This window comes from Manacus vitellinus, unplaced genomic scaffold (assembly GCF_001715985.3).
Source record: "Manacus vitellinus isolate BGI_N305 unplaced genomic scaffold, ASM171598v3 scaffold_4_pilon, whole genome shotgun sequence".
In the NCBI taxonomy this organism is placed as follows: domain Eukaryota; kingdom Metazoa; phylum Chordata; class Aves; order Passeriformes; family Pipridae; genus Manacus; species Manacus vitellinus.
In genome coordinates, this window is record NW_021940604.1 from 1,253,018 (window position 1) to 1,279,787 (window position 26,770).

The 26,770-nt window shown below is 36.4% G+C and overlaps 1 protein-coding gene across 2 annotated transcripts in view; it reads right to left on the reverse strand.

Moving 5' to 3' along the window:
* Nucleotides 1-26,770, reverse strand: part of SHPRH (SNF2 histone linker PHD RING helicase) — a 54,987-nt gene that overhangs the window by 11,479 nt on the left and 16,738 nt on the right. For both annotated transcript variants that reach the window (XM_029962758.1, XM_018078111.2), the window contains exons 10-24: nt 24,603-24,854; nt 23,716-23,794; nt 21,646-21,809; nt 21,299-21,555; nt 18,613-18,734; nt 16,061-16,149; nt 14,155-14,244; nt 11,833-11,940; nt 10,662-10,804; nt 7,649-7,822; nt 7,262-7,324; nt 4,775-5,000; nt 2,723-2,866; nt 1,424-1,525; nt 530-601 (exon numbers count right to left, since the gene is read on the reverse strand). In XM_029962758.1, coding sequence (XP_029818618.1) covers nt 530-601; nt 1,424-1,525; nt 2,723-2,866; nt 4,775-5,000; nt 7,262-7,324; nt 7,649-7,822; nt 10,662-10,804; nt 11,833-11,940; nt 14,155-14,244; nt 16,061-16,149; nt 18,613-18,734; nt 21,299-21,555; nt 21,646-21,809; nt 23,716-23,794; nt 24,603-24,854 — 2,085 coding nt within the window. The remainder of the gene's footprint in view (nt 1-529; nt 602-1,423; nt 1,526-2,722; nt 2,867-4,774; nt 5,001-7,261; nt 7,325-7,648; nt 7,823-10,661; nt 10,805-11,832; nt 11,941-14,154; nt 14,245-16,060; nt 16,150-18,612; nt 18,735-21,298; nt 21,556-21,645; nt 21,810-23,715; nt 23,795-24,602; nt 24,855-26,770) is intronic.

Below are 26,770 nucleotides of genomic sequence, written 5' to 3' on the forward strand. Positions count from 1 at the left end.
TTTTGTATTTTATGACGTTGATTAAGTCCCACTTAAATTTCAACTCCCACAGTTCAGCAGGTAAGTGGTGGGGAAAGAAATACAGATTGCCAGTCTTTAATCTATTGGATTTTACTACTGTTTAAGTAGGTAATATCCATTTATTTAGAAATAAAAAATACTGTCAATAAGAGCAGTTACAGTAAAATAGAACAGTATACTACAAAAAGCTTATCTATTTCTTCCATCTATTGGCTTCTAAATGGCAAACAAATGTTTCTGACAAAAGTATAACTTCAGGGTTATAAAACAATCAGGAACTCATTTTTGGAACAGTTAAGCACTGATGTCAAAAGTTAAAGGCAGTAGTGGTGCTTGCATCTGAGCAAGACATTATGTCAGGGGGAGAGTCTGGTTGGTACATTACAGGAAAGGGCTTATTTCCCCTGTTTCAATATAATGTTAATTTTAAATCAGATGCTGAAAATTTGCTGACTCAGCTGTAGGTAAAGATGTTCTAAAGCTAAAACCTGCTGACAAAGTATCTTACCTGTCTTCCCAGTTGACGAGCACAGATTGGACACGGTTCTGGGTTAACTCCCCCAGTAGTTTTATCCTGAGACTATAAAGTAGAAGAAAAATATCAACTTTGTGTTTCAACAAATAAGAAGTTATTCTATGTTTAAAACAAGTTTCTAGAAAAAATGAATAATGAAGTTCTTAAAAAGAAACTCTACTGTGCGAACAAATTAAAAATATATTAATGAATAAAGTACATCTCGAGAAGTTAAAAAAATATGCAACTGATGGTAAGTAAAAGGAGCACTTTTCATTTTGCAGTCCTTCATATAGCAGCTGCAGCTCTACAACAACTCTGAAAAATCCCAGTAAAATACAAGTTTCAAATAAGAAACTCCTCATATTTTCTATCAGCTTCACCTGTTGTACAAACAATTAAATCCTTGCTTAATCTATGTTACTTAAACATAATTGTACTTACTTGAACACTATGACTAAAATAACATTTAATACATGGGGTTTGTCTGATTTTTTTTACACTTATTTAACCTCCAGACATGATTGTCCTGTTTAAGAAGGTAACCTCTTTGTAAAATAGCAAAGGTAAGCAGAAAGTTAAATCATTTTATAAAGCCTCTACTAAACATGGTCCATTAATTTTAATGAAAATTTTAAGCATCTCCAATGAGTTCATAGTTTTTTCAGTGTGTAATAGCAAATAGCCAAAATATATAATGGAATAAATAATTTTATGACTACACAGTAACACAAAGAACAACACACTGAATTTCAATATGCAATGAATCTTCACAGAAAATACAATGTCTTTAAGATGGAAGTTTTAAATAAAAATAATGGTAGGTTTCTTCCACTGGGTAAACAGAGTACATCATTTGGGTAAAGACCATGGAATCATTAATCTTACTTTCTCCAGATTAGTGAGATATAGAAGTTGTCCCAATTTCTTCTGAAGCTGTGATTTGGCAACTGCCTTGTCATTCAGAAGTTTCACTCGATTTTGCTCTACCTATGAAAACAGTATTAAACACATATTAACAAAGGAAAAAAAATAGTAAAGTTTTACAATAAGGCTTAAATTAATTTTTTGGTGAAATTCAACTGAATAATTTACTGGGGACACACAGAAGAACAGCTCATGGTGTAAATTTAAGATGTGCTTCTCCCCAAGCAAAAATGATTATCTATTCCTTTCCTGCACTCAGTATGAACACAGCACTGTGAATGGGCTGAGACCCAGGCAGTACAGAAAATTGTTTTTTATCGTTTTATTTGCATTATCGTTTCTTTAAAGAGACAAAATCAAATTAAAAGCACTTATTTTTTATAAGTTTCTTTTGAATTGATCATCTATCTTCTTACAGCCATATATATCCTAGACTCAACTGCTCATTCCAAAAACAATGTGTAAAAAAAAATTATTTTCTTTATACTTCTCAGAAGTTTACACTTTTCATTTAACCTGTACAAAGACACAAACATAAAACTGACTTCTTTTTAGATTAATTACAGCTGATAGTGGAGTAGTTATTAATACTGCAGAAGAGGCAGGCACCTGAAGGGTGAAAGCCAAAGCAATGGGTGTTTCTTTTGTGACTGCATATACATACATAACTCTTAAAACTTTGTTACATATTTGTTAAGCAAAGTGCCTCTGTTTTAAAAATCGTTTCAACACACAGATGAAATATCTTTTCCTTACAGAAAGAAGGAACATCTATCTAACATTCAATCTCACTGAAACAAAATACAAAATGTTTCTAGTGAAAACATATTTCTATTGGTGCAAAAAAAAAATTAAGAGTTTAAATCAACCCAGCATTTTCTCTATCATCATGAACAGAAAGTCTCTCAGATGTAGCTCAGAAATTCCTGAGCATACTGAAATACTGACAAAAAGATTTGTCTTCTAGGTGTTCACTGCTGTTTTACAGGTCCTTGTGGAAAGTAGCAATATGGATAAGGAATCAGCAGGCTTTTGGAAAAATGCCACTCTGTCAGAAGGCCAACAAAAAGATATCAAAATAAGAGTTACAAGCTCAAAAAGGTCCATATACTGATATAGGACCTGTATACTCCACCAACCCTTTCTGAAATTGAGAGGCATATATTATAGACCTTATACATAGATCAAGATACAGATTTTATTTTTGTAGGAGGTAGGTTCTTTCAGAAAAAACACATTCTTTCCTGCCCAGTACTTCACCTCATGTGGTTCTATGATGTGGAGAACTGGTGGATTTGGTTTTGGCTCATCAGGATGACGCACTCTCAGTCTTTCTGTAGCCATTGCCAGTTCATCAATAGCAGACACATGATCCCTAAGTACCATCCAATATTCATGAAGTAACTGAAAGAAAACCCCAAACAAATCAACAGCAGAACTGAGTTGAGTTCCTCTTATGTGATTTTGCCATACAATGGAAAATGTGAGAATTTTTTGGAGGAGGGGGTAATATTCCTTTGCATTATTCACCCACCACAACAACAAATCACGAAGGAAAACAAACAGTATAGACATCATCCTGGTGGCTTTCTTTTCCAACCTCTTTGTATAAACAACTCTAAATAGCTGTCTCTCATTTCTTCTACAACTATTAGTATTACAATAACTAATGGAACTTAACAGTCAGAAGCAAATCTCTTGCAAGACTAAACAAATGCTGAATAAAATAAGGCTTATTTCACAGAGTATCATCCTTGTAGCTCAATGTAGATTAGAGTAGTACAGACCATTGAATCAGCATTTCCAAGTATATTACAGATGGAACCATAATGACACTATTTTATTCTCATCGGCATATTAGTCCCATCTTTTTTTTCCTCATGTAAAGGCACATGAAAGGACTGTGTCCTTTCTTGTAGCAGAAAATTTCCAACACATAGCAATGCCTTGGTAACTAGTTACCTTATGTCCTCTTCCTTTTGTCAACTCTTACAAGCTGAGGACACAAAAAACGAAGCATGGGAACAGTCATGAGAATGGTCATTATTCTCCAATCACCATTTTGGTACCATAAGCAAGTGACCTAACCTTGTGAGAGCAGCACAACTCTATTAGGCATTTAATAACTTTAACTACCAGACACCTAAATGCTGATTGAGACATCATTTTGTTTATAAAGCTTTTGCACTGTATTACACTGTAAACTAGCAATTTTTTAAGGCAGATCCAGATTAAGTTTTACTCCTAATGAGCACTACCAATTTGAGGAAGTAGGTGATCCATAACCAAGTTTGTTGAAAAACAAAGACAGACTGAATATCATTTGTTAATCTAAGATACAAAAAATAAATCACTCTGTAGAGTATCTTCTCCTGCTCTTCTATAGATTGAAGCTAATAAATGCTTCAATTCTTGGATAGTAATAAGCATCTTTGCTTTTTCAAAACCTCCTAGGAAAAAGCAAGTTAGGTAACTTGTTGATTTCCTAGAATCATGAAACAGCAGACCTGGGAGATAGATCACATGGGCATAAACTCGCCAAGGAATTTACACTGATGTCAGACCACACAAAAATCCACAAACAAAAAAACCCAAAACGCCAACATTCCAGAAGAAAGTACAAAAGAATCGATAAACCTGGCACTAGTGTACCAAGTGTGTTCTACTGAACCTGATGTCCGTGTTAATTGAAAATGAGAAGGAGAAATGTTCAAGAGAAAACGTTTGATTACACCTAAGCTATAAGACAGGATGAGAGCCTTGTGTGTAATAGCTCTTCCCCCATCTCCATCACCAGTATGTATTCAAAGCAAGGAAACACAGAAACACAGGGATGTATAAAGAAAGGCACAGAACACTTCTGTAGTTCTCTCTGATCCAAACAGGAAAGTAATTATTTCAAGTTACATTGTGTAGTAAACAAGATCCAGGAAATAAAGCAATAGTGAAAGTACATGTGTAGCTAGCACAAGACTGAAGATAAACTGAATTACAGAATGGAATAACATTGGATTTGCTGAGTCTTGCAACATTCTGACTTAAGTAAACAGATGAACACATTTATATCTGTATACTGTCTTAATAGGTGCAATTATATTGCTTAGTAATTTGATTAGTTGCCAGTATAGCTTTTAGAAACTCAAATAATATATAAACCATTTTCAATCAAATCCTGTAATAAGCACTGTGGAAAAGCTTGGTGTAGGCAAAGCCTAATTTCAGGCATACAATTTAGATGTGTTAATATTCAGCTTCAACTTGTTTATAATAAATTAAATGACAACTGTTTTGTCACCATCTCATTTACTGTACCTTATATTCCTTTTTCCATGCTTCAAAGAGTTCCAGGAATACGCTCCCTTCTTCAGTTAGCCTAACATCCATTCGGTGAGCTTTGGCAAAGGAGAGAAGAGCTTTCAAGGCACGTTCAGTTTCACTGGTTGCCCACAGTCCTCTACTTGTAGTGGGCAAACGGTCATCAACAAGCCCCTCTTGGTCTTCTATCATCTCCTCGAATATTGCCATTTGGCCTTTAACACTTAAAAACAAACCCAGTACAGCACTTATCACTCATTTTGTACTTACACGTTCATTTCTACTTATTCATCATCTATTTCGGCCTTCTAATAGTTGATTATCAAGGATAATGCAAACCAAACAAGGATAAACAGCTGTTTGACTGCCTAACGCCTCAAAAGCTTGCTTTGAACAGTGACCTCAGCATCAGCAATGAAACCACCATAAGGCCATTTTTGTCAGCTCAAAATCATCCCCAGCTTTTGTAAAGGCTTAAGCATCTAAATTATCTTTCAGGAGTTATTCATGTTATATTCATTTAAGAAAAAAAAAAAATCAATTTCGGCCTTTTATACAAGCGAGACCTGCAGTTAAACTCTGACACAAAATTTGCTGTGTATTGCACTATTTAAGAACACTACAGCTTCCCATTTCCCTCCTTGACAAATAATGCTGATTTAGAAACACACTGATGTTTCCTGATTCCAGCAATCATGAGGTAACAGAGCTCCCACTAGTAAAGACTTCTCAAAATGTTTTCTCATTGACCTCAAGACTTTTGAATCTAATTTTGACATTGTGAGGAATATGAGAGACAAAAGTAAAAGAGAAAGCATGCAAAGGACTGTAATGTATGCCTCTCAGTACTGTCCACCATGCATACTTCTCACATCATGTGCTGGTGTCACCCTTCTTTCAGCTGCATTCCTGTCTGAGATCTCCTTTCTCATTGTAACATTGAATGAGGATGGTATTATACCACTTGCAACTGGACTGCAAATAAATATTTGTACACAGAAGAATATGTATTTGTCACAGTTTGAGATTGCACCCCCTGGAAGTTGGGGGGCCCAGAGGTGATTGGATGCCAGGGCAGTCTTCCCTGGAGGGCCAATCACTGTTCATCTTGTTCGCTCCTGCTGAAAAATCATATATACACAACCGGTGGAAGTGGTTGGCAATCAGTCTGTGTCCGCTGCTGTATATGGGTGTAGAAGGCCAGGGGTGGCAGGGCCTCCTTCTTCCCCCTCCAGGGGGGGAAAAGGGGGGCTCTGCAGCTCCACAACTCTGCCTAAGCCAGGGTTGGAGGCAGCATTGAAGTGAGTGTGTGTTGTGAAGAAAGGGATTCACAACACCTGAAGGTAAGAGGGAGAGAGAGGCAAGCTCCTTGTGAGAAGCCAGGCCACCTTTCCCCCCCCCTTTCCAGCCAGACTGCAGAGCTCGGGACAGTTTGTAACTGGACCTAACACCTGTAGCAAAAGCTAAGCGGGAACTTTTTCCCTCTCACTGTTAAGTGGGAGTGGATGTGAGGCTTAGTATTTTGAAGCTGAGCCAAAAGAGAAGGGCTGATAACAAAAGCAGCTCGGTGCCAGGGGGAGAAAAAACCCCAGGTGAAATTGGACACAGATGAGAGGCAGGCCCAGAGGATGTCCTGCTGTGATTTAAATGCAGGACAACCGAAAACACGGAGGAGGAATGAAATTCCAGGACACATACATTTGATAAGCTGACTACACTACAGCAGCCTACGAACCAAGGTATGAGAGTGAGAGAGAGAATGACACAGCAGAGACTGACACGGAACCAAGGAGGACGGACTCAGAGCTATCTTCTTGGACTTCGTGAGGAAGAAAGGACTTCAGCAAACAGCTGGAGGTTGGTGGGAGGAGCGTTCAGGTTCCCCGAACACTCCCACGAGAGAGAGAGACTGGGTACCTATCAGCCTAAGGGCTTTTCCTTGACTAAATTTAAAGGGAGAGGCTTGAAGGGACTGATAGAAGTGTATAATAATATATATATAGTTACTTTTAGCTTGTATAGTATTTATCTGTGTAAAATAAATGTATATATACTTCCCCTTTCCCCCATAGAGATGTCTGCCTGAAAATTTCTCTTCGGTGTTGAGATAAAATATTGGGAAGGGGTGGGGGAAGCCTGGAAATTGGATTTTGGATTTTTGTAGTGGTCCCAAACCACCACAGTATTAAATTAGCATACTTCTATTTATACACACACTTTCTGAACACTTCAACACTTCATTTCAAATGTATGGTCATATTACAGCAGCTTGATAGAAAGTGGCATAAATCCCTTCCTTGTACACAGCTTGTTCAAATGACATTTACACAGAAAATTAAACCTAATAAAACCTTTATCAGGGCCATTAGCAAGAAGTTGCTGTAATTAGTTCATAAAGTTATTTCAGAAAACTTCAAGAAGAAAACATAAAGCAATCCAACTGTCACTTTTCTAAGTGATAAATTTATAAAGCTATGAACTTACCTATGCATAAAGAGCTTCGACTCATATTCTGTGAACAATTCGTCAGCCTTACAAAAGACACAGCTGCAATACAGAAAATTGAAAATGGATGCGCTCAGAATTTCATTGGAAACCAACGTAATTACCATATATCTATTCCAACACACAAAACCACACAAAATCCTTAAAAAAGAACAAATTAACTGTCATATGTACACTCAATAAAATAACTGACAGGAAAAGATTTTCTAGGAATAAAACCAAAGGTCATGATTCTAACAAATGGATCTGTGATATCTGTGTGCATACAGCCCCTGATTACATAATCAAGACTTCAACGTGTTATTTGAAATAAAGGAAAATTTAATAATCCACTTCTAAAGTATAGTTTCCGTTTTCAGGACATACTTGTTGAGTGGAAGTCTAACAGGTCGCAAATGGCAGATAGTAGCAGCCTCAATAACCTGCTTAGAAGGAGGCCCTTCTAAGTTTTTCACTGCTTCTCTTACAATCTTTTGGAACTTCTTCACTTCATCCAGCTGTGTTGTGAGCAGGTATTGAAGGCCTCTGCAGTCACGGAATCTGATTTAAAGACAAAGGGAAACAACTGTACACCGAGTCACCAAATCCAAACTTAATTAAGTGTTTTAAAGTGGAAGAAAAATAGCTAAATAGCAATCTAGGACAACATATGAAGTTCATATCATAAGCAAATGCTTATTATGACTGCATGTAATGCTGTTAGAAATCACTCCATTGTATGCCCAGAGATGATGGTATTTGTAGAATAGCAAGATTCTTCCCAAGACTTGAGAGATGGGACCAAATATTAGTAGTGAACACCAACCCCACAACATTCTGGTCCACAATGCAAATCTACTAAAGGTAAACAACTGCACATACTCATAGTCTTATTTGTGTCTGTTGGCCAACAAAATGATTTGCAATGCACCTGTGCAATTCACAGCAGACAAATGCAACCATCACAAAAATATACTTCATTCTGCAAGTTAGGTTTCAAAGTTAAAATTATTAAATGGACATAACAGGAAACTATTTTCCTAAAACCTAGGTGTCTTTTGCACTTGGAGTGGAAACATGAAAACAAGTTAAGCACTTCCCATGTTGTGTTTTTCCTGTGAGCAGAGGTCTCTTGCTGAAAGTGCACAGTTCCTACAAGGTCTGACATTCATGGACAAGACTGTAGTTCTAGACCACAAGGAAAGTTTGATCCAAAACATTTGTTTTGTAAAGTGTGGAGATCAAAGCACAGGTTTAACACCACCACTAAAGCCTGGAATTTAATATGACCTACTTAAGTAATATGCATTTTTAAGTAACATAGACAAATCTGCCTAACAAGGTAGCCTGAAAACACATGTAAATTGCAATCACGAGTCTGCTGTTAATACCATCAGTTGCCAAATAATACCAGCTTTATAAAAATCTCCCACATTATACCATGGGTTAATCATGTCTTATATTCAGTTAGAGAACTTGCTGCTTTCACCACTGACCAGTAACACTTGATAAGACACTGTTTTTTAAGATGTCATCTCATATCCTAATATAAATTGAAAAGGAATTAAATTTTATCCCTACTTTATAAAATAAACATTTGAGTTGCAGATAGCTTTTCCAAAGTTATACAACCTATAAGCAGCAACAATTTAAGAAGATACTTTCTAAATACCTAATTTCAACTGAGGAAAAAAAAAAATCAGTATGACACTGGCAAACATACAGATAGATGCATATGCATGAACATACAAACAATGCTGTCCTCTTATTTATTTTGACCAGAATGTGATGCTATCATTCTCAAATGAAAACTCAAACAGGAAACGTTTATATCCAGACTCACAGACTGGCTGAGATCGGAAGGGGCCTCTGGGTGTTGTCCAACTGCTCTCCTCAAGTAAGGTCACCTAGAGCTGGTTGCCCAGGACCATGCCCAGACAGCTTTTGAGTATCTCCAAGGATGGAGGCCCCATGACCTCTCTGGGCTACCTTTGCCAGTACCCAATCACCCTCACAGTAAAAGAGCATTTCCTGATGTTCACAGGGAACATCTTGTGTTTCAGTTCGTGCCCATTGCCTCTTGTGCTGAAAAAAAAGAGCTATATGTATCTTTATTTAGATTATTCAATAGAATTATATTAAGTACTGAAAAGTAAAGGGTACGTTTACCTGCAGCAAGGGCAAGAAATTGTGACCTTTGGGGATCATGACAGCAGAATAATCATAGTGGAGGATACATCTTTATGTATTGAATGTGCATATCTTAAGTATTTAAACTTATACACACATACACATTTTATAAGCACACTAGATATTTGTATACATATGTATATGCATTTATATACATCTATCTATATATAATAAATATAATAAAAATGTATTTAACTAAAAACATCATTCAGAAAGACTGTATTTAAGAGCCTAAGTTCATGTATCTGAGAAAATTGCCTGAAGTTAAACTACGAGAGCGCTGTCCTTCCTATGTCTCCCCTTTCTGTGATAAACTTACGGAGCTTCAGCATAGAACATATGACAGGAGGCTGGGAGAAACGGGTCTATTCAACCTTAAACTCAGAATGCTCACTTGTTGCTTTCTACATTTATCTCACTGGAAGGTACAGAGAAGACTGAGCCAAATGTTTCTCAAAGGCACCTGGTGAAAGGACAAGAGACTGCACACAAGATGCAACACAGGAAATATTAACTAGATAAAAGGATTTTATGTTTCTTTATTTCCAACAAGTGGATCATATACCAGAAACAGACTTCACATAGAGGCTATTGAATCTCCTTCTTGGAGATAACCTAAACTTAACAGGGTAAATCCCTGTGCAACCTGATTGGGTTGAATGAGCATAGGCCTGGACCTATAAGCTGGGGGTTGGCCTAGTGATCTCCAGATGTCCCTTCTGAATCCATTGTTCTGTAATTGAACCCAAAAAACAGTGGTACTGTTGTCTCTAACATGAAACCAACCAAAAATTCTTTGCTCAGAAAGAGAGTGATGTTATCTTATGGTGCCACATAAGGATTTTCTGATCTTGTCTGCCTACTTTCCATTTACGCAAGTCAATTTCTTTTATAGGTTAAATGCAATAAACTTTGAATCTTTCTTGATCAGCAGTTGCATGAGTACAGAAGACTGTAAAAACCATAGTTCATAATACAGAAAATTATTTCAAAGAATGTTCATCTAAGAGAAAATGGTAATTCTCCTACTTTTCTTCCCAAGTCTTCTATATAGCCAGCTTTTTCAGGGATTGGTTTTGAAACATAATTGCAGTCCAGATGCTCTGAAGCAAAAATGGCTGCTATTTAATTGGAACTGTTAGCACAAACTGATAAGAAGACTTGAACAGACTTAATTGTATTCATTAGCCTATTTTAGTTACTCTCTTACTTCTCTGCCATGGAGAGTTTATTAGTCTGCTGTTTGTAGTTGCAGGTTATTTCGTTTTGTACACGTTGAACGAGCTCCTCATCAATGGCATATTGTATTGCTGTCTGGATGACATCCAACCACCAAGGAGAACCAGAATGTATCTGTATGAAAAAGAGTAGATTTATCCTTGAACATTCAACAAAGAAACAATTTAATCATTGCAGCAGAGGCGTAATGACTCTTTAGGCCTAACTGCTCTTTAGGCCATAGCCAACAGATTGGTTAATTCCCTGAAAGTGGAGGATTAAGAGCATGATTAAAAAATAGCCCCTCTTGTGCTGAAGTGTAAGCACATGATTAAGAAACTTTCTACATTCTCATCTATTTCTACACCTTCAAAATGCTTCAGTAGAGTTAGATTCACCGAGACTATCTACAGAGAACAGCCACATAAAGATATTGTGATCTCAAAGTTTCCTTCTTCTCTCTCTCTCTCAGAAGGAGACGAAAAGATCATTTAAAGAGAGAAAGCAAAGTTCTCTGTGAAATTAACAGAGCAAGAACAGCGACCTTATAACTTTAACAGGTGAAAGAAGATGCATAAGTTTACTTCCTCATGTGCTATTTGTCCTCATTTCTTTATTATTTATTTACTATTATGCGAATGACAAGCACCCTTTTAACTCAGGTGTTCATCAATTCATTAAGGGTTTGCACCTTTCTCTGAAATCTGAACTGTCATATTGACTCAACACAATTAAGCCTTAAGCACCATGACTAAATGCATGCCAAAAATCAGTTCCCTTGAAAGCAACTGAAACACCATCTGATACACCACAGAAATGTTCCAAGACCCAAATCTATACCTTATTTTCCTAAATTATGGGTGAAGCACAGTTAATTTAAAAATCAAGAATGGTGTTAAACTTTACTAGAATCATCCCCCACCATGTACTTCTGTTTTAAGTCATCTGTTCATCAAGTACTGTGTGCCTCGTTATATGGGGAACACAGAGCACGTTTTGGGTCTGTGGTAAGCGTGAATTAAGCCTGTGGGAAGTCCCATTCCAAATAGGCCTTCAAAAAACTGTTAGAAATAATAAACACCCGGAGTTCTGCATATACAGATGAAAATAGTATTTTTTAAAAATCTCAAAATTCACAGACAAAATATTTAAGAGGTGCCTGCCTTTCTCTGGAGCTCCCGAATGGTTTGAAGAACTGGCTGTAAGGCCTGATGGGCTTCTGCAACTTCTGCATTGGATTTACTCATATAATGTTGTCGAAGTTGTTCTGCCTGTATGGAAATAAGAGCTTAAATTATAGACAAATCATATTTAGGAGGAATAATGGAAAATGTAAAAACTCCCCAGCTACCAAAATGTTTTAAAATGGTTAGCTACCTATGTGCTACCCACTTTCATTTGTAATATTTGGCAGTATTTTTTTTCCTCTAGAATCTAGCATTTATTAGTAAGCCCAAAAACCATTTGAGAAAACAAATTGGTTCAAAGATGCTAACTATGAAACTTCACTTTTGGACAAGCCCAAACAACACAATAGGAATACATTGCATTACGAAAAGGAACTGGAATTTAACTCACTATTCTAACTTATCTGTACAATAAATGTATTGCGCTGAATAAGCAAACAATAAAAAGATCTCAGAACAATCTGAGAACAGGAAAATTGAACTTGTCTACATATAAAACTTAGTCATGAAATAACAAGAAAGGCTTAAATTTCATTATTTTTAGGTGCATCAAATATAATTTTTTCATAGAAATTATGTATAAATTACTTCTGACAGTGAAAACCCCTCTTAGTATACAAATGCCTCCACCATGCAACCAGTATCAGTTTATTTCATATTTTAAAAACTGATGAACAAACAACTTACAAGTAACATTTATCTTTCATAATTTCATACTGATTTCACTAAGTACCTTAATTTAGTGCATTTTAGTGTGTGTTTAAGTCTTTCTTCTTTTTGTTTGCTACTATTAAGATAATTATACTGTTGTTGCAGAGCCCAGTTTGCCTGGAGCGGACAGGACTCTTGGGGATTTAGATGAGCTACTGGCAAAAGACAGCTATGAAAAACCACCTCTGCTTCACATTTATAAAAAAAATACAAATTTTCCAATCCCCTTTTTTATAACGATGCCAGGAGAAGGTGACATTTTGAAAATTTCTAGAATTACAGATCAATAAAAAACAGATGATATTTCTATATTATTTCTATAAAGGTGGGTAGAAACTTTAAATAGTTAAGAGAACAAGTCTCATTAAAACAAAAAAAAATGCTACCCATACCTACAATTTGTGTAAAAATGATAAAATATCATAAGATATCCAAATAACAAGACAGATACGGATCACCACTGCAAAACAGGAGAGGCTGTAAGAACTGTGCCTGTTCAGCTTTAAGGAGAGAGGCTTAGAGGGTACTAAAGAACAGCCTTGCAGCAGCCAGAAGGAAACCACCTAGATTGGCAGGGATTTACCTGAAGTACATGGTAAGTGAACAAGGTACAGCTGCTATTTGGAAAGGAATATTAGGCAAGCATGGTGTTGGAAAGGAATATTAGATTAGGCAAGCATGGTGTTTTGAAACTGCAACGATAATGGTCGACTTCTGCTAGAATTCTGTGCGGAGCAACATTCCCAAATCTTCGTTAGCAAAGCCTAGCCATGATGATGATAACTGGGATGTTCTGTGTGAATTTTTTTCCCTACTATGAGAATTATGAAGTACTGAACAGGTTACTCAGCTAAGTTGTGATATCTCTTTCCTTAGAGATTTTAATGGCCCAACTGGATGAAGCCCTGAGATACCCGGTCAGAAATCAATATTGACCCTACTCTGAGAGGGAGATTCAGCTAGTGACATCTCAAGTCCCTTTCAACCCAAATAATGCCACAATAATGACATTCCTTTCCAAATGTGGTCCATATTTCCACTACAAGTAACCAGTCGGGAAGAGTAATCCCAGTATTTTGCTGGATATTTCCCAGTTAAGATTAAGGATATAGTCAAACAGGCTAATGAACACAGGAAATGATACACAGTGACTTGCTCATCTGGCCTAATAAAAAACTTCACCTAGAGAAAACTCTGACTATTTGCATTTAAAAATGAGGAAAGCTAAAGAAAGTGTGAGGAAATAAAGGACTCAGAAGAATTCAGGATGATACACAGATGTTAACGATAAAGAATGTAAGTGAACATTGTGGGGACAGAGAAGCAATATTTTAGAAAAATTATTAAAAGCTCTGTAAAACATACAACATAACAGAGGCCACTAAGCATTTGGAATAGCAGTATTTTACTGGACATTTCTGCTCTCATCTCACACTCTAAACAACTCATGATTTTACCAAGTTGAAGGGAAATGTACATAGTTAACTTTAAAGCCATTTAATATTACTTCCTTAGTTAGAGAAAATAGGACAAAAAATAAAAATGTGCTCTTCAAAATGTATTTATATAAAAACAAACTCTGCTTACCTCTTCTGCAAGTCGGCTATCACGCAAAGTTGGGGGAATTCCTGGGTGCTTTGCCAACAATTCCATCAAATTATGTGTAGAATGAAGTCTCTAAATATACACAAAGTCAACAGCAATCATGAAAAAAATCCATTGCAACATCTGTGACAGGAAAAGCTTGAACAGCAATGAAAGCTTACAACAAGAAATTAGTATGCATTTAAAATTAGATTTATTTTTTCTCTGTTAATCTGGAAGCACCTTATAAAGAAAAGAAACATTCTTTTCCTCATTTTGCTCAGACAGGAAACAATAAGAAATTAAAGACTTTCAACATCTCAAAAATCAGCAGCAAGTTTGATACCAGGTCATCAAATATTCTCCCATACTCACCCTACTAATTACAACAGTCCTTGACTATTATGGAAGACAAATTATTTATTTCAGAGCACATTCTTTTGTAAATGTCTTTTAGAATATTCTAAGGAAACAATTAATTTAGCCCATCTACAGCAAAATAAAGTTTAAGGAAAATACCAGATCCCAAGAGCCTCATTTGTCATATTTTCACTATTCTGAAATAAAAGATGACTGAATAAAACATGACTTTTCTGTTTATTTTTAGGAAAAATAAACTTGATCATTAATACAAGGCAACTCTGTTCCTCTTCCCTAGGTTCACCCTGTGTATCCCAAACCAGACCTCTACCTGCACAGACCTCTACCAGCTGCCACAGACTCTTATTAATAACCTCCACTATATCTGAACTTGTACTCCTCTCACCTCCTGGACTGACTCTACCTTTGTCCTATGACTATCTTAGCCACTGAAGAGGAATGGCCAGCAGTGGTTTGCTGTTATCCTTAAGAGCTAAACCTACATGACTGAGAAGCATTCAACAGACGTTTTATTACCAAAGCAATTATTAGGCAGCATGTATTTTGAGGGGGGGGGAAGCTTTATTGGATTGCATAATCCAGTAAAACAGTTTAATTAACAACCCTGTTGTGAGTATCTTAACAAGTTTACGCTAATATGGCTATGATAAGAGAAAAAAGCCACCAGGAAGTCACAAAAGAGAAGGAAAAATCAAAGAAGCGTAACAGAGACATCAGATGACCACATGCAAGATAATCAAACAATAATTTATTTAGCAAAGCAAGCAAAGAGACAACTGATCACTTCTTATTTATCTATCATTAACATTTTAAATATCTTGCTATGCTGAAGAGAATCTTGGCCAATTTAGAACTGATATTTCTTGAAGAAATCTGAAGATGTTACTTAGATAACCACTGCTTTTTTTACCAATAAAATATGTTCATATTTTTAATATAGTATTCAAAATACATGAAGACAAATGTCTGAAGAGAAAATTCACTTTGATTCTTTTTCATGTTTTGATGCCTTTTTATCTTCTGCAGTGCAACAATTTTATTATTCTCTATCATTTGGCACATTAATATCACTCTCAGAGCAAACCCAGCATCCTGTATTTGCAGGATGCAATGTAGCAACATTAATGCGAGCAGTCACAGTCACATGCACACGTCTAGGAATTCAGCTTGTTAAGTTTATTGCAGAACAGCAGGTGGAGATCACACACTGCTTCAAGGACATCATGAAGACTCACAAGCAAGTGTTTAGAAATATAGCATCTTTCTTCCTTTAAAAAAAAAAAAAGGAAACATGAAGGTCACTGGACCAATTCCTACCTAAATCACTGGACAGATTCCTGCCTAAATCACTGGACAGATTCCTGCCTAAATCACTGGACAGATTCCTATCTAAAGACTGTGATCATGACAGCACGCTGAAATGATAGTTCAGCACACCACTGTGAAGAAAAAAAGACTGACCTGTTAAGTTAAATCTAAAGTATTCCAGTTCTTAACTACATCTTTTTACATTTCAGTGCTCACTCACTTGCAAGGAATCTGTTTTGAGCTTTTCTTTGTGCTCTTCAGATGATCTTAATACTTCTCTGTATAGCTCCGCAGCCAATGCATATTCTCCTGATTAAAAAAAGAGTAACAAAAACATACACATATTGTGTTGGTTTTTAAATATACAAGCAGCCATGACTGACCTTGATGTAACAAGTTATATCACTTGAAACATACTATGTTTACAGAGAGTCTGTATAACAAGTGCTTGTCTTCAAGAAAATCTTTTCTATTCCACACCCCTCCCACCACTCAAAAAAAATGGTAAAAGACAGAGTATTATATTCTACAAAAACTATGCAATTTCCAAATTAAATATTTTTTGTGACTGCAAGATCTGTAGACCTCTTAATCTTAAAATATGTATTCGTGGTTGCATAAGTCCAAAAAATCTCATGTTTCACTAAAAAAAAAAATCACCTACAACTCACTGCAGTGATGCATTGCTAAATTTGCACTGCAAATACATTATTCACTGTTCCAGTGAAAACAATGAAAGTTGTATCACACTTCAGAAATGCAGAAATGATTAGGTACATGCAGGGAGCATAACTACTGATGTAAGCTACCAACATCACAATCACTTCTCAGAAAATAGATTATATAAATTAAAAAAGAAAAACAAAATTGAAACTGCATATGGAAAAGCAGGAAAAAAAAATTAATTTTCTCAATTGATGAAAATTTACTTAGCAGTAATAGTCTTAGAGACTCTTAAAACATGGCAAAGGACAGGGACAAGAAATGTATAAAGACACATAACAGAGTAAAAAAACCATCATCTTCCTCCATATCTGGAAGCGTAAAAATCTTATGTCAACAAAATTTGTTGCTTCTTACATTGAAAGTATTGCCAGTTGTAAGGGTGTAGTCCTGCAGTATAGAATTGTCCTTACTAGTAATAGGCCAAAAGCTATGTACTGAATTTGCAAGGCCTCAAGCTTGAAGCTTGTCAGGCCTCCTTGAATTTTGATTGACCCAGACCTTTTACTTGGCCTAGCTGGGACAGCAATTTCTGCCATTCGGTAGGTGTCTATGGCTAATTTTTAATTTTTTTTTTAACTTTTGTTTATCTTTGTGTGGTACAAACCCAGTTTTACATAGATAGCAGTAACAAGCAGTTATTCCATGTAGAATGAGATATTTACAACTAACACAATGATGTAGTGTAAGGAAATACAGGCCTAGTAACAATTGGAGAGGCCTTGAGAAGTAATATATAGGATGCAGCGTAGGGTACAGCCATGGGATGCTAAGAGATGGTGCACAGGTTTGGCAGTGAATAAGAAAGCCATGGCTATAAACAACTCACCCACAGTCAAAGAAATGCAGGCTTAGAGCTGGACAAAACTGGTTTTAGGGGCAACAAAGAGAACAAAGAAAGAGTATGTAACATTCATAAAAGGCATTATGTACACTAAATTTGGTGTTTTCACGGAGCTGCAGACCAGTGAAAAAAGAGAAAGATGCAAACATGTGCTAGCAAACATAAAAATGATCCTTGTGTGAGGAAGAAACCATCAACACAAACATCTTATTCCTCCTGATGAAGGTAGTGACAACCAGTGATAGCACTGCCACCACCTCTATGAAACCACTGACTTCAGGACCCAGAAGGGCCTAAGTAGAAAGGTGAGCATAAAAGCAGGACAAGCCGTATGAACACGTAAGTGCGATTGTTACTCTTTTTTTGCCTGTAAGAATTAGATCTGGACTAATAACAGTTAGACCTATAAGATTTCAACTATAGGAAGAATAAATTTGTGGCTTCCCATATGTGTAAGGTGTGCTTCCTTCTAACTGATAAAGAAGACTGAGTGTAATACTAACATTGGGGAGGGAGTTACAAGACCAGAACTCTGCCTCAGTCCTGCTTTTGTTTCTCACCAGATGAAATTTTCATCAATCTGCTTCTCAAAATAAGCCAAGCTTAATTTTTGCTTCTAGTGTATTTTAGAAGTGTTTCATCTATATATAAATCTTTTTAAGCACTTAATTCTATCTGAAACACTTATCTACATTCTGCAATCATAATGAAGTATTTCAAACCTAATAATTACTAACTACAGATTAGAGAATCTGAATGTAGTCTTTCTGTAAGGCAAGTAACAGAAAAAGCAGTTTGTGGGTTTTCCTCTCTGAAGGAAGATTTTAACATGAGCTGGAAAATTTCAAACAGCTTGTCAACTTTAGAAGAACTTGGAAAAGAGGCATTTTTTCACATTCATAACTAAGTAATTTCAACTTATTTTCATTTTGTTTAATGACACTCAAGATTAATACAGTTATTTTTGCTTCCCATTCAAAGGTTTTTTTCCTCATAATTCAGACAAAATCTACATTGACAGAGCTGTAGAGCAGGCAGCAGGGAAGAGATTCCACAGCCATCATAGCAGTTTGCATGGCAGGGGGCACAAAGTAAGCCCAGAAAGCAGTACTGATAAAACAAAAGCAGGTTAAGTACAAATACACAAGTATAGCTTCTTTTATCCTCCCAGTACACACAGATGCACTACAGTCATCCAATCTTACCTTTAATGATATGGATACCAGCTAAGCCATTAAGAGCACACACTAGCTGTCGGTGAGCTTCTTCACACTCCGTTCGACATTTCTTTTGCAGAGATGCTAACAGTTCCTCCATGGTCATGGTGCTGAAAAGGAGAACAAATGGCTCAAATCTGAAACAAAATCACAATACTAGAGAAATAAAACTGTCATGCTGTGCAGCATTAAAGATGGTTACATGCATCCAACATACTGTACAATGGGTTTTTTTATATTTATTTACTTATTAAAAAACCCTAGCTGTCAGCCTTGCTTTCTGCTAGAGCTTTCCCCTAACTTCACTGTGTTGAGAGGTTGACATCCTCTAAGAACAGAAAGAAATAAGCAAGAAGAAAATTAGAACTAGGTAAAATAATCTTTCACGAGGAAAAATATTTTGCTCTTTCTGTTACAGTATGAACTAGAAACACGAGAAATCAGACCTCATTTTGCCAAAAGCTCTTCAGATGAAAACAGCTATGAGAGACTACCTTTCTACCCTCTGCTACCAATTTAAACATGTAACGCACGTGACGTATCAATGTAAAGAAGAAAAATGTGTGAAATGAAAACAGGGAAAATTAGCAAAAATAATTTTAAACTTCTTTTTCTACTTTTGTCATTTTTATAAATTAGGAAAGGAATTTAGTCAGAAGAAAATTAATATAAAAATACAGGAAATGGAGAGGGAAGAGAGCGAAGCAGGAACAGAAATGAAAAAGAAGCAAGAAGGAAGCAAGAAGGATAGGTTGGAGTAAGGTCACAGGACAAAGAATCTAAGCAGAAAGAGGACTGACATAGACAGGAGAGTGAACAGCAGCAACAGCCTACAACAGCTGACCTGAGGCTGCTTCTATAACCAACTACTGCTGTTAGACCAGACGCTACCCTTCTCCCCTGAAACTCTGCTCCTCAGCCTCATTCACCTTTAGAGAAGCATTTACTATTTGGCATTTAGCACTGTCCAACAGAGTTAGGAGGTGATGTAACTCCTGCGCAGACTGTGTCCAAATTATGCTGGAAGGATACACTTTCTTAGGCCTTTATTTTACCCTCTTTGCAACATAGTTCCAGTTGCAGCAACTGATTTTTGGCTTTATGCTACAGTGTTATACCAGAGCAGGCTTTAAATCAATATAATCACTATTTGTGTATTCTGCAGAGGTAATGGCAAATACACATAGCACCTGCATACACTGATACTTCCACCATTGCTACTTACCTTTTATTTTCAGAACCATCAGCAGTTTCAAGAAAAATTAAAAAAGCAGAAGGATGTAAATATAAAATATGCAATTTGATACACAGCCTGAGACTACCAATTAAGACAAAAAGAAGAGCTTTTTTTACTCAGTTAAACTAGGAGAGCCCTAGCAGTGAATTTCTTCATTATTTTCATACACATAACCAAAGCCAGGAGTCAAATCTTCTCTCTGATCTGGGAATGTCTACTGCTGCAGTCAAGTTTGGTTCACAAAAAAGATATGGAAATAGTGCTTTCTTTGTACATGTGATTTTAAGAAAGATTTAATTCTCATTGCTGGTTTTTCCACCACAGTTACTATGCAGCTGTCACTGTGCAACCATTCTACCAAAATCAACACAGGACTAAGAAGTGCCCAGCATACTCTGCTCAGTTTATACATTTCATTTATACTACACTGGCTCATTTTAATGCAAATAATCTTGTATGGGTGGAAATATCAATTTCTCCTAGGTTTGACAGAAAGTGCTACAAGCACAGTATCTAACTATTATTTCTGCTGAAGTAGGTGCAAAGCCAGTTTCAGGTGCTTAGGCACCACAGATGCCCTGTATGAGAAGAGGGAAGGAGTAAGACACAAAACTTCATAAAGCATAGAAAGAGATGGAATAGAATGGATGAACAAGACTAGGACACAGTAGAAATAACACTGGCAGTGCTAAAAGTTTAAGTTCTTCTCTGCCTGTAGGTTAAAAAAAAAACAGTCAGTGCTCTCAGAGTCTGGAATGGAAACAGCCTGTTCTTTCACAGCCTCCCTCTAATTGATTGAAAGTGTAGCAGCTCCATTTTGCAATAGGGCTAGCAACATGCTTTTGGTCTAACAACTGCTGAGGACCAAACTGATACTTGGAGGGCACTTGTGAAGATGATGATCTTGAAAGTATGCAAAAAAAAAAAAAAAAAGGAAAAAAGTATTTGTACAACTTCCAAGTTTGGATCTACATTTAAAAATTCTGCAACCTCACATTAACATTTTCTCTGAACTAAATAATTATTCTATTCTGTTGATTCATTTTGTTCATTTTTCTTATTCATGAACACGAGTTTTGTAAGAGACAAAAGAAAATCAGTGGGCTTATTTGAAACTGAAGAATCTGGTTTGTTTCACACTTTATCTCTCACCTGGAACACCCCAGTATCCATCAACATCGCAAGGTTAAAATGCTACTGGAAAATCAAATTGCCTCTCAGTACTATGTTCTTTAACACAAGAATTACACTAACAACCCTACTGCACCCATTCGTCTTCTGAGGTCAGATTAGCTTGGTGTACCATATTTGCACATTTAATTAAAGAAGCCTAAAATTAGGCTTGAGATGAGTACTGTGCAAGATCTTGCACTGTTGGGGGCAATCAGAGTTTTTCTCTGGATAAAGCAGGCCATTTAAGAAATGACAGAAATTCACCTTTTCTGTAATGGCAAGAACTCTCCCCGAACAGCTTGTGGATGACAGCAGGCCTGCCTCAGCCGTAGCAATGGGTATAGTATGGAAGTCACAGTCCTTCTATCTAGGCTGCTAAGCTTAAGAGTCCAGTCTGAAATCTTCCTGAGTTTTGCCAATGCATCCTGGCAGCACACCTCATGCTGGCGATGATAGAAGTGTCTCTCCACAGGAGAGAAGTGAAGCCAGTGTATATTTTCTGTCTGAGGGGGTATTTGAATCTGCAATTAAAGAAGAAAATAAGTAATTTTACAAATAAAACTATTGATAAATGATGTTCAGGAATTTTAAAACTCAAAACTCTTACTTACTTGGTCAATCACATCCTTCTTTGCTGATCTCCACATTATCTTCGCAATTAGACTGTAAAGAGGCCGGGGATTTTTCCTACAATAAGGTCGATATAAAAGTTGGTCCCACCAATGTTTGACCCAGTAAGGATCAACTCCAAGAAAAAGGACTAATCCATACAGATCTGCCAAGAAAAGAAAGTGTTTTAGTACAGTGTTTGTGTTTTAACACTTCACAATATGCCTTCAAAAAATTAACTTTCATACAAAGGCTACCAGGCATAATGACCTTCTGGTCATTATCTTCTGCACTTCTTTTCCAGTCATTTTCTCATCAAAATATTTAATTTTAGCCAAGGGACTGGGTATGGGAAGGTGGGGGTTCTCTCCTTTAGCTAGCTGTTGACTTCCACACAACTTGCAAGAATATAGCTATTTGTGAGACACTTTCCCAATTTCAAGTTTAGCAGAAAAAAGCGACAAATTTAAACCTATTCAGAGCAGAGGCAAGAGGCAGAAATTACATGACTGCATATGGTTAACAGGGCCTGCCAGGATTTTCTAAAACAACATTGCTCAGTATCATTACTTCACAGCCTGCTGTGCACCAACTGTTTGCTGCCCACCACCTAGAAGGAGCTGCAATTCAGAAGACTTTCACTTCTCTGCTAAGACATAAAGAAGTAACAAAAGACACTTTGTTTTCTTGCTAACTGAGAAAATACAATTTAATTACTAATTCTGCCTAATTCAGAAATCCATCACTTTTTGGAATGAAACTTAAGGACATTCTGACTTTAAACTTGTGCCTAAATCTCAACAGAAAAATACAGAAGCCAAAACAGAGATATGTGATGGTACCTTGTAGTTCCTAAAGATCTGGTGGCTACATTCCTTTTTCTGTTAGGTTTATAGTAATTTTGTATTCAGCTGAAAGCATCATGACATTCACCAAATACATCATAGACCAGGGGAAGAAAAATCCTGGGAATCATTTCTATGCAAGAAGCAACTGTTTACCCAGAGGTCCTATCCAACTGTATTACAGCAGCAGTGTCACAGATTGAAATGAGTCAGCAGCTTTCATCCCCTAAGTGAATGGAGGCTGCCTTAACATAGCCTGAGAGACTGTCAATACGTATTATGCACAATACGACATTTCAGATATTTATTAAATCAAGACCATCACACATAAGGACTTGAAGAAATTAACCATGACAATAAAATCTATCAGTTCCTTCTATGGGGTTTGACTTATTAACTACATATTCTCATAACTATAGTGCGTATTTATAAATTTAATTCACAATTCCATAATGAATTAATCTACAATATTGACTTTAGTAATTTGGTATCCATATAACAGTCCACAAATGCTTATACTGATTTATCCACTTTAAAACTCACTGTCTCAGCGTGTACTATATATTCCTAAATCAATCAGAGAACAGGGAGACAGAGAAGTTAATCAGTTCCCTTTCTTTTTTCTATCTCTCTGAAGCCTGTCGACAGAAACTGAGTACCTCACAAAAATGACAAAATAAATGACACCTGCTAACATACAGCTACCTACTTCACACATCTCAATTCATTAAGTCCTTACATAAGGACTTAAGATAGTTTCATAAGCTTTAGCACGATTTCCAGAATTTATATTCATGGCAGTTGATGCCCACAGCAGTTCATACGGGGCTATGCAAAAAGCAAATACAGCTTTGCTTGCTGTATTTGACAGCTTAAAGGATTCTGTAACCAGAGCAGACTACCTATAGCTGCAATAGAGAAGGGTTAATATTTACCCACTTTAAGTGAAAACTGAAGAACAGACTTGAATCAGCTGTTGGACACACAGCTTCTCTGCTGTCCAAAGTATCTGTCTAACTAAGGGAGACAAGAAGATTCCAGCTCTGCAATTTTTATATTGATAAAAGTATTGATAGCTTTATTACATGCTTAAAGTTTATGGCTTACCAAATCAGAGTACCTAATCAATTCAAAGCAAAACAAGCAGATGTTTTAACTGCTTCAAAGCACTACCTAATTATCAGCATAGGGAAATCCCACAGATGACACTGCTACATAAAATCTCACCTTCTAATCCTCGCTGCACAGGAGTACCACTGACACACCAACGATTGATTCCACTTAAACGGAGCGCCATTTCAGCAGCCTAGTAAAAGGAAATAGAGCCAATGGTAGGAAATGGAAAACAAAGAGTAGAACACAGTCTGACAACATGTGGACCTTATTTTTGAGAAGTCTGAACATCTTTTCAGTATGTAACATTAGCAGATTAGAAGCAGCATCAGTACAACATATTATGAAAATGTATATAAAATTTTGGAGCTTTTCTGAAGGTAACTGAGAACTGATAAAAGCCATGTCCTCTTCTGAGTAATCAAGTGCAATTAAGAGTTCACAGAAACCAAACAGATAGCAAAAGAAAATGTATGTTAAAAAAAAAATAAAAAAATTAAAGCCCATAAGCCATTATGTAAGTAGCATTTTTATCTTTCTGTCTTGGGCAAAAAGATCGGACAGACACTAATTAAAATAATCTCCCCCTGCAGACTGTATCTCTTGAGTTTGCAGACAGACTGCTGACTATTTTAGCTTCTAGACCCAAAGGACATGTCTATGCCTCTGAATCATACCACTGAACAGGTTAGCGTCTTGTTTGAAGCTATCAAACACTGTACACAACACGATGATCTAGTTCTTTAAACTGTCAGTATAGATTATATGTTAAGTATTTTTTGAGCTGGATAAACTTCACAGTCTGCCAAAATTCCAACAGGAGAACCATTTAATAGTAAGTATCTCCAACAGAAAATTCACTTCTACAGAACAAGTGACAAGGACAAATTACTTGAGTGCACTGAACATTAAGAGGGGGAGAGGAAATCTACTGTATTATTTACAATAAACTTGTCAAAACCTTTTCAAGTTAAATAAACACACGACCAGGAATGCCATACCTTTGCAGTAGTGCATTCAACCATTTGTGCTTCATCGAGGCAGATCCTCCACCACTCCACTGCTACTAAGGGGCTTGGGATGGCCATGTACCGCTTCTGGTTCCTGAAGCGGCGCCCGTCTTCGCTGTTGCTGTGGGGGATGTCCACATAGTTCAGTTCAGTGCGCAGCACATCGTACGTGGTGATAACCACCTCCTGCTCCGCCAACATGTGTGGCTGCAAAAAGCCGTGCTTCTTCACACCTTGATACACCTACATAGATTTATGTTCAATAGCACAATAGCAAAGAAAAAAACAGAGATACTTTAATAAAAATGCCAAAATATCAGTACAGCTTAGTATATGCATGCTTCTAGCAGTGTTGCTCATTAATATGAAACCATTCATAAAATCTGTACTCATACACCAGCACGGTGGGAAATACATCTAAGTAGCATAATAATAAATACAATACAGTCACTGATGCAAAATTTTTATGTATAATTATTTATAATTGCAAAACATTTTTTTCTCCTTTGAAGAAGAGAGGACTTTGTTATTTTCTTCAACAGTTATTTGTTGCAATTTGTTGTTATTTGTTTGAAGATTAAGTATTCTGTAATGCTGTATGGCACAACATTATGTAAGTTACATCTCTAGTCTTCTCCTTTACTGTAGATGCATTACCTTTCTTCCCATTGCCACAAAAATTTAATGGATGATTAGGCAAAGACAGAGATATGCATCAAAATATATAATAACTAGAAATGATACTCTGAGTAAAGTTTTATCAACAAAAGGATTTCTGTGGAGACTTATGAGATGAAAAGAATACCCTAGTAAGAAACAATCCCTGTGCACCAACAGAATATTTTTATAAACCTTTCATACTGACATTTGTTCTATTATCAGAAGTACTTTTCTTATCTCCCCCCTAATTTTAAACCAAAACCTTTCAGAAGCATACAAAAAATAAAATAACTGCTCTTTACCCCTTAATGATCAGCACATGACTTCACTGTTAATCATACCTTTTCTTCCAGTAATAATCTTTCTCTACATTTGTGCATAAGGCAATGGTGTTTCTGTCAATTGAAAGAAACACCTGCAGAGAAGTTCCTTCTTTTCAGCCCCAGAGTGGAACAACAAAGCATGTGCAACCAGGACATCGCACATGAAAAAAAAAGAGAGAGAAGGGAGGGTGGGAGGGGAAGAAAAAAGAAACAAACAAACCAAAAGGAGCATGCTCACTAAAGCAAACAAGAAGAAATAAATAGCTGTCAAAGTCTAATGATTTCTTCAAGTATTTATTAACAGATTTTCTGGAGGTTTATAACTTGGTCAAGGTTTGGTTGTTTTCACAGCAGCGGGAAAAGACAACCTGCCACAAAGCAAGACCTACTGATGAATTTTAATTTCTTATTTATTACATAAAACCATTAGAATTTCCCACGGGTTGTAGGCAGTTGGAAGAGTAAAAAGCACACTTCATATGCAATGCAAAAGCTGTTAACATGGGAAACCGGTTCTTTTAAACATCTCCACATTTTTAAACACCTCCACTACCTTCGTTTTACCTCTACAGAAAACAACTCCCCAAATTTTCATTTTGAAGCAACACTGAAAACAAGTCTTGCTTACAGTTGGCAGTTAAAGGAAAATGAAAACAATCACCTAGAATCGAAGGTGTCACACAGTTTCAAGTAGTGACAGTCAGTATTTAAACTATTTTACTGTTACCATGTAAATCTATTTCTGACAATTTTCATCCAAGCTGGTATAAAATTTAGACTGGGCCCTAGAAAAACCATGTGAGTTTTACACATTTATGCACTAAATCTAATAAGACTGATCACACATATGGCACTGGAGGCCTAGAATTCACTTATACGTTGGGTGTCTCTGCGTAACAGCTAAAGGTACAAGATATATCCCTGAAGACAAAGTTATATCAATCTACTACTACTGTTATTTTATTCAAAATATATGGGATCTATGGTTTTCAAAGCACTAGATCATTACAAAGGTTCTTGACTACTAAAAATATGAAGGACAAAACTTGACTACATTGGTAGTAAAAGACAATGGCTATCCTTGAATACTGTGATAACCATATATTAAAAAATCCTGTATAGTCTTATTTACTGTAAGTATAATAAGGTTTATTTTAGTGACAGGGCTATTAGAAA